Source organism: Rutidosis leptorrhynchoides, chromosome 4 (genome assembly GCF_046630445.1).
Source record: "Rutidosis leptorrhynchoides isolate AG116_Rl617_1_P2 chromosome 4, CSIRO_AGI_Rlap_v1, whole genome shotgun sequence".
NCBI lineage: Eukaryota > Viridiplantae > Streptophyta > Magnoliopsida > Asterales > Asteraceae > Rutidosis > Rutidosis leptorrhynchoides.
The window spans coordinates 135,481,498-135,490,126 of record NC_092336.1 but is presented as its reverse complement, the minus strand read 5'-3'; the positions used below and the strand labels follow the sequence as shown (position 1 = coordinate 135,490,126).

General features: G+C 29.5%; 1 protein-coding gene across 1 annotated transcript; it reads left to right on the top strand.

Moving 5' to 3' along the window:
- Nucleotides 1-7,045: 7,045 nt before the first annotated feature.
- LOC139841024 (F-box/kelch-repeat protein At3g06240-like) lies at nucleotides 7,046-8,071 on the top strand. The gene has a single exon (XM_071831260.1). It carries the CDS (start codon nucleotides 7,046-7,048, stop codon nucleotides 8,069-8,071), a length of 1,026 nt encoding a protein of 341 aa, XP_071687361.1.
- The last annotated feature ends 558 nt before the right edge of the window (nucleotides 8,072-8,629 follow it).

Below are 8,629 nucleotides of genomic sequence, written 5' to 3'. Positions count from 1 at the left end.
ATCGAGTTGACTAAGATTCTGGATGAGGTATATGTTGTTAATATGCCGATGAACTTCTTCCATCATTTTAAAGTTGCATTGAACACACTCTCCTTGAATATGATTGATAAGCAATATTTGTAAGCCCACAATTAGGTCATTGCATATTCCTGTAAAATCTATTGGTAAGCCTAAATAATCACACACAAATCGAGGATCCATCATGTGATTAATATGTTGACAATTTTACCACTAAAGCATCAATCATTAAATAAATAAATAAAAATACAATCAGCATCAATTCATAACTTATAAAAATGGCACGACTACATGAGTTTCTTGCATAATTGTTTACGTTCAATTTTTTATCATTAATCGCATCATCATTAATCAATTTCTCATAATTAACATTATGCATGATTTGAACTCAGAAGGTTAACGTACGACATGAAACTCAAGTACAATGTATTTTTATTATTATATATTTTTACCAACATTTATTAGATGAATTAATTACTATAAATACTGATTTCTTTTAATGAACTACATTGGTTAATCATAATAAATATCAAGAACTCGAAAAGTGGTGTATTAGATAATTTAGTAGAAGCATTTTCAAAGTATTTTTTTTACTGTGAACATTCATAATTTAATACGAAACAAAAATTACAAATACAATAACTACAAATAGATTAAAAACACTAATGAATTCCGCCATACTAATGATTACACTTACAATTATCGTTCCTTAAAAGCATAAAGTACTTCGTAATATACGAAAGGAAACACCTTAAAACTTACATAATATTTGTAGTAGGATTTCATAATATGTGAAGATGAGATTCCATAAGAACTATTACCTTTATATTTTGTTATTGGATTTTGTCAGCGTCTTTCTTCTCTCTTCCCTGTACCAATAGCTAACTACATAAATAATATAAAAAAAATCAATATATAAACACAAACATTCGCAGATTAATTATAACACCGTAATAAATATATAATGAAATTGGTTAAGAGAAAAAGAGAATCTCGTTAAAGTAGTTCACCCATATAACAAACATGATGGAATGCATATAAAAAGTAATACAATTTAATCGATTATCAAATAACATTAACATGAGTAAATGATATGATAAATATAATAATAGAACACTTAAATTCTCTCCGATCAATACAAATATCATATATTGATAGTTATCACTTTAGATTTACAATATAGTTTGTGATGAGAAAATGAATTATTTATAATATGTTTGTAGATTTCTTTCATATACTCACATTAATTAAAATAAAGGTGCTTGAATGTAAGTAGACTAAAAACGTTACGGGCTAATAAACTTCCATTTTGCCTTATGTTCTTAATTACAATTTAAATGTATTAAAGTGAGTTTATAGGTATTCATGATGTATCCTAATTTTACATTCACTTATTACGACTATATTTGATATTTGATAAATGATAAATAAAATAATGATACAAACCTATTCTACTGTGATCCCAATACAAATATCATACCATATATTACCATTACCATATATCATCTATATCAGAGTATAATAAATCTATATTGAAGAAGCAATCGAAGGTTGTACATAACTATATCGGACATTACTTAATAAATTTTGATGGTTATCACTTTAATTATATCTACAATGTTATTAGAGCGGTCCCAATGGTCCGTCCAGGAGATCCTCCCAGCTCCGCCCAGCCTGGGTGCAGATGGCACGACCACCGCCTAGGTGCCGCCCACAGGCCGGCCAGCCTCCTCCGCCCTCCTCTTCGCCTATTTCAATCAGATCTGTGGACGGATGAAATGGGTGTATTTTGGCCAAATATTTTCGTTTTCTATTTTATATTTTAGCTATGAAATTAAGATGAGATGGGTTTTGTGAAATTAAAATGAAAGTAGAGAAGATCTGTGAAAATGAAAGTTAGGATATTTGAAGAAGATGAGTGTGGGTCCCATTATTAAATGAAAATGTGGTCACAAATTAGTGTACGTGTCCCCTATTATTTGATTAATTTGATTAATTTTTAAGTTTTAATTAAATGCAATTTTATAATTAATAATTCTTTTAATATTATTAATAAATATAAGATTTATTTAAATAATTGTAATTACCTGATATTATAAAAAAATTAAAAAAGAAAATAAAATATGGAAGGAGGAGTGTCATGTTTAGTCCTGGGTTTAGTCATGTGTTTAGTCCTGGGAAGGAAGTGAGATGGAAGTGATGATGTGACGCTGAATGGCTGGCTAGTCCTGGAAGAAGTCCTGTCTTGATTGGGAGCACTCTTATTATTTTAATAAAATTGAAATATTAAATTACTTATAATATATATGTAGAGTTCTTTCATATGTTCATTAGTTAAACTAAAATTGTTTAGATGTGGGAAGAGTAATCAAACGATAACGGCTAATAAACTTTCATTTTTCTCATGCTCTTTAATAAGTTTTAAATGTACTAAAGTAAATTTATGGCTATTCTTTCATTTATATAATTGTAGACTTATATATTTATAAGTAAACATTTACCATGTGGTTAATACTTAATAGTGGGTTAAAAACTTAAATATAAGGATGAATTTAATAACCTAATTTATGGCATTAGGAGTCAAGATTTATATATATATATATATATATATATATATATATATATATATATATATATATATATATATATATATATATATATATATATATATATATATATATATATATATATATATATATATATATATATATATATATATATATATATATATATATATACAGATATATATATAGATAATTGTAAGTATAAAGTTGCGGTTAATTTAAAAAAAGTCTCATGTATTCATGGATCGGGTTTTACCCGCAACGGGTAGTATATACCCGCAACCCGCCCACGACCCGTCCGCGGGTATAAATTTTTACCCGTACCCGTACCCGTGCCCGCGGGTAAATTTTTTTGAATTTACACGCCCATCAAAGATCGGGTACCCGCGGGTCACGGGTTATTTCTCGCCCATTGCCATCCTTAGACATAAGCTAACAAATCCCATTAACGATTTTTTTTTACCGGGATTTAGATTATTATGATTTGAAACTATATTGCACGATATGCATGATGTGATCACTAAATATAACTTGTCTTTTACAATAGAGTTGGTGATGCTGTTTGATTTGATCGATTCAAGCAGGGCCGGTCCCGAGAATTTGAGTGTCCTGGACGAAACGAAAAAAAGGGCCCTTAGACCCTAATGAATAATATAAGCTAATTAAAAAAATGACAAATATATCAATCGTTAAAGATATTTTAAAGATTATTAATGTTACTTTATTCAATAAATGAAACACACCAACTATACAGATACAACATAATTTATACTCCTTGATATTAATCTTCAATGCTCTGCCACAGCCTCTCTTTATCTGTTGTCCACTTGATAAGTGATAAGTTAATGTGTTTTATCCCACATTGGTGAGGAATCAAACAAGAATACACTATAAATTAATAACTTGGGCCATGATAAATAAAGAACAAAAACTAAATTTATTCATTTGAGTTTAACTTATCTACACTTTTAAAAGTCTTGGGCAATTGGGCTTGATAATTTTTGTGACCAATAAATAATATTGGGCTCCTAAAATTATTGGGCCCGAGGCGAATGTAAACCTTGTACCCCCCTCCGGGCGGATTCAAGAATTGTGGATACTACCCGTCATGGGTAAAACCCGACCCGTGATTACATGAGACTTTTCTTAATTTACCCGCGAGTTTATACTTACAATTATTAAATTTAAAAGTTATTCTACTTGTAATTGAATAATGATTAAAAAAATATTATTAGATAAAAGAAAAATACTTAATATTCACATCATTTTACATATATATTGTACATATGGTTTTATAATTAATAAATTTATTTGGATTTTCAAATAAAAAGTTGTATATTATTACCCGTGAGTTACCCGTGGGCCATAGATATCTCCAGGTCACGGGCTTGGGCGAAACATTTGTACCTGCGGGGGTAAAGGGTCATAACGTGCAAAAAAGAAACCCGACGGGCAGGTCACAAGTATGTAGAACATGTGCCCATTGCCCGTGAGTACCATCCCTATGTGGAAATACTGCTCAAAGACAAAAATTAATACGTCAGTGATACACAATAAAAGGAGTATAATCAAACACAAATAATTTATTAATAAGTATGAACGAACATGAAACCAAGAGTTACTTATACGGTACAAATTGTAACAGTTTAAAAAATTAACCAGCAACTTTGTAGAAAGCAACGAATCCAAGTAAAATAAATCATGTAGAGAATTGAGATTAAAAAAGTTAATATACATAAAATTAATTTCAAAAATAGACGCACGTTAAGCTATATTTATATATGTGCATTTAATAAATGGTATTAATATTATTAATAAATTTCCCGCTATTTATTTGAAATATAAAATCGTTTATTTGAATTTGAATTTTATATTAGACATTAATTATACAAATAAGAGTCATTAATTTGACTAATATATAATAACATTGACTTTTCGAATCCATTTTTTAAGGAAAGGTAGTAATTGTGATTTTGAATTTGAATTAATATTTGAAATGGATAGAATTAAAGGGTATTTAGAGAGGTTATATGCTAATAATGATTTATTATCCAATATGTCTCATGAGATGATTAATGATCATTGGATCAAATGGTAAGATAAAGTAATTAATTGGTCTAATGGTGATTAACGACCCACCCATTTTACCACCTTGACAGATAGTTATAGATGGTATAGTTTTATAAGAGAGGTATATGTACCGATTTTATTACATAAACCCGCAATTTAAGGGATTAAGAAAATAAAGTTGACGTTATTATAATTTTAATGATGTAATAAATCATTTTAGACGGAGTTTAAAATTAATTTGTAATCAAATGTAAATAAAGAATTGAGATTAAATAAGTTTGTATGCATGTTAAGCTAAATTTACATATGTGCATTTGATAAATGACATTAATATTAATAAAGGATTTCCCGCTATTTATTTGAAATATAAATCGTTGATTTGAATTTAAATTTTGAATTAGACATCACACAAGAGATATTAATTTGATTGATATTTAATAACATTGACTTTTCGAATCCATATTTAAGGAACGGTAATAATTGTTATATTGAATTTGTATTAGTATTTGAAATAGATAGATATGAAGGATATTTTAGAGAGAATGATTAATTAAAGTAATAATATGAAATAGATAGTATTTGAATTTGAATTAGTATTTTAAATTTAATATATTCTCATTAGTGAGAATGGTCAACTAAATTAAGGTGCTTAATAAAGAAATATTCTCATTTATATCTTGCAAATTGGTGTCAATGATACATAATCTTTGGTACATAATTTTTCTCATTAATGTTCAAATAAAGTATAACAGGACCAATCAAAAAATTAATAAATATGACCCGTCATACGACCCACCCAATTCGCATCCAAAAGTTAAACCTATTGCAATGAACAATAAAAGTGGACCGTTTCAACTTGTTCCTCCTTTAGCTTAAACTTTTTATCCGAATGATGTACCATATTGTTTCAAGGCTTCCTGTATAGTCATTATATGAGTACTAACTCAAAACCTACAATCCATGACTGTTAAATATAACTCAGGAACTAAAGTTACAACAATAAGTTAATCATTCAACAACATAAATGAATCAAAGATAAGATACATATCACGCATATCTACTTACTACATAATGGAATCAAAGAATATATGCATATAGTTTGTATCAAAACTATTGCTGCAATCTGTTCTTAGTTTAACAACTAATCAAAAGAAATAATATATTCAAAAGGGTGGTGAACAAAAACATACCAAATCTACAAGCTTCTTCAGATTACTTGATAACAAAATCTTTCGAAGCAATGGCCGCGGTTATTTTAAAGAGCCATTGCAAACATATCCATTAGTCACAGCTACCTGCAAGTAATAGTGTCGAATATAAAAATAACTCAACATATAACTCGTCACATTTCAAACCTATCCTAATTGGCTTATCTACAAAATTCCTTCATATTCAGATTTGCGCCACTACATTTATAGATTTTCTGGATTATGGATGAATCTGCAAAGCTAATAATCACTAAACAAGTTAATAACATAAACAATAAAGTTAGTGGCGCCTTGGAGCAAAGATTGCACCTTTGTGTTCGGTATTTTTCCATCGATTTAATGGTGACGGTCGCCTAAAACGGCGAGTATTCAACGTAATTGAACATGAAAAAACACATTTGTGTTTGAGTATTGATGAGAGAAAGAGGAATCAAATGTGTATTTTAAAGATGAAAAGATATTGTAGTTTCTAGTTATAAGGAGTGATTAGTGGAGAATTGAATGCATTTAATTTATTGTTTTAAATTTAAATTTTGAATTTGTATGTATTTAGGAAAGGTAGTTAATGAGTTTCTAAAATTTGATTTTGAATAAATTTGATTTAATTTCGATGAGGGTATTTTCATACCATTTTGGACATTTTCTTAGATTAAGTAATGGATTAGGAAGATAATTTATAGCCATTAGACTAAAGGGTAAGATTTTGGATATTATTGATTTAACGGTGATTAGAAGGTAGATAGGAGAAGGTTATGTGTTAATAAGGACTCTCTTTTAAGGTATAGTAGGATTGACATAAAGTGGTATGGATTAACGGTACTTTTTTTCATTATTATCTAATCCATTTAGCATAGTTTGTAGAAGTTACTAGTCGGTACTACTCGGTCTGGACCTTGTAGGACTAATCGATGGGTCTAATCCATTCAGCTAATTAGTTTGTATGTTGCTTAATTGAGTAGTTTTTGGAAATTAGTTTTTATCAACCATCCTCCATTTTTTATCTTATAGCCAGATTTGCTCAAGATTAATTTTTAAAATATCAAAGCCCAATAAAACACGTCTTAGAAAACCTAGAAAGCTGCAACTCCATCTACATATTTATCTTTAAACCTGCCACAGCTATTTTCTTCTAATCGAACGTCATTTTTTTCTTTTATTCAAAAGCAAAATTTTCTTTTCATTCTAATGGATGTTATGATCGAGGAAATACTTGCAAGATTGGATGTAAAAGATGCTCTCCGATGCAAGAGTGTTTGTAAGTCATGGTATAATTTAATATCATCTGATTATTTTGTTAATGCTCATCTTAAACGTAGCTACAATTACAATCGTGAACATGGATATATAAGAATCCGATTACATTGCAAGAACAATAACGTCACTAAATTCCGTGATTGTATGATGGTTGGATCATGTGATGGTCTTGTTTGCATCTCTCCCGGTAAAGGTGAGTTATTACTAACTAATCCTTCCACTAGAGAGGTTAGCAGAAAACTGCCAAAACTGCCAATGCTCCCTTACAATGACCGGAGAAAAGTATGTTGGGGTTTTGGTTATGATTCTTTAAAGGATGATTACAAGGTTGTTGCCGGCTTTAATATATCCGAGCATCATATGTGCTTTCAAGTGTTATCTTTAAAATCAAATAAATGGAAATTCATTGGGGATGGCGATTATTTAACTTATAATACTAATACTTATTATTCTAATAGTCGTGGTGTTTCATACCATGGGGCGCTTCATTGGTTTATGAATGATACAGAGAAGAAGAAGACAATTATTCTTTCATTTGATTTATCTCTAGAGAAATTCAAAGAAATTCAGTTACGTAAAGACACAGAATATGTGTATGATGAAATAGATAGACGAGGGATATTTGAAGAACGTCTATGCATATTTCGTAACTATTATTTCCTTGAAAGTTACTATTATCCAATATGGGTGATGAAAAACTGTAATTGTTGGCAACTGCGTGATTACGAAGGTAATAAGCATGATGTTGCCCCTCGTGCATACAAACTCCATTGCTCTCTAGACAACAATTGGCGTTTATGTGATGATGATAAAGGAAATGTAGATCTGTCTTGGCTGAGTTTGTATAATATTACTTACCCTATTTTTGTCAACTCACTTGCTTCTCCATATCCCTGTGGGAAACCAAAGAAAAATACGAATAACAAGAGCGAGGAGTCACCCAAAAGTGGATTCTAGCTATCATGAACGGTACGGCGTGTAGATTATTACCATTATTTTTATTATTATTGTTAACGCTTCTTTTTCAAGTGCATGATGGTATGGACCAGCTGTCTTGTTACAAATGATATGTAAGTATTTTTGTGATGATAATTGATTTTGCTTGTTTATATTGATGGTAAATTGGATTCTAAATCAACGTTCTTTATATTTTCTGGGTCTCAATGAACGGAATATTATATTGTATATTGTTAATTGTTAATTGCAAACATCTTGAATTTTTTGTGTGCTTTATTTTCCTTACATTGCAACTATACTACATATATGTTGATAGTTGTTCAAGTATTCAAAATGAGACAACATTCATGTATGGATCTTTCTTTAACAATTTCTAGTATTCTGGGTTGATGAGCTTGTAGCTAATAGATTCAAGATGAGTTGTGTGTGATTGTGTTTATATTGTTTTAAACATGGCCACTTTTGTTTTATCTTATGTTATTATACTGTGTACTAGTCTATAATTACCTTTCTTAAAACACCTGCAGTTACGTCATAGATTTGACCTGTTGCGTATAT

Bases quoted from the DNA above. Each gene is read 5' to 3' on its own strand.
- LOC139841024 (XM_071831260.1), top strand. From the start codon at position 7,046: ATGGATGTTATGATCGAGGAAATACTTGCAAGATTGGATGTAAAAGAT.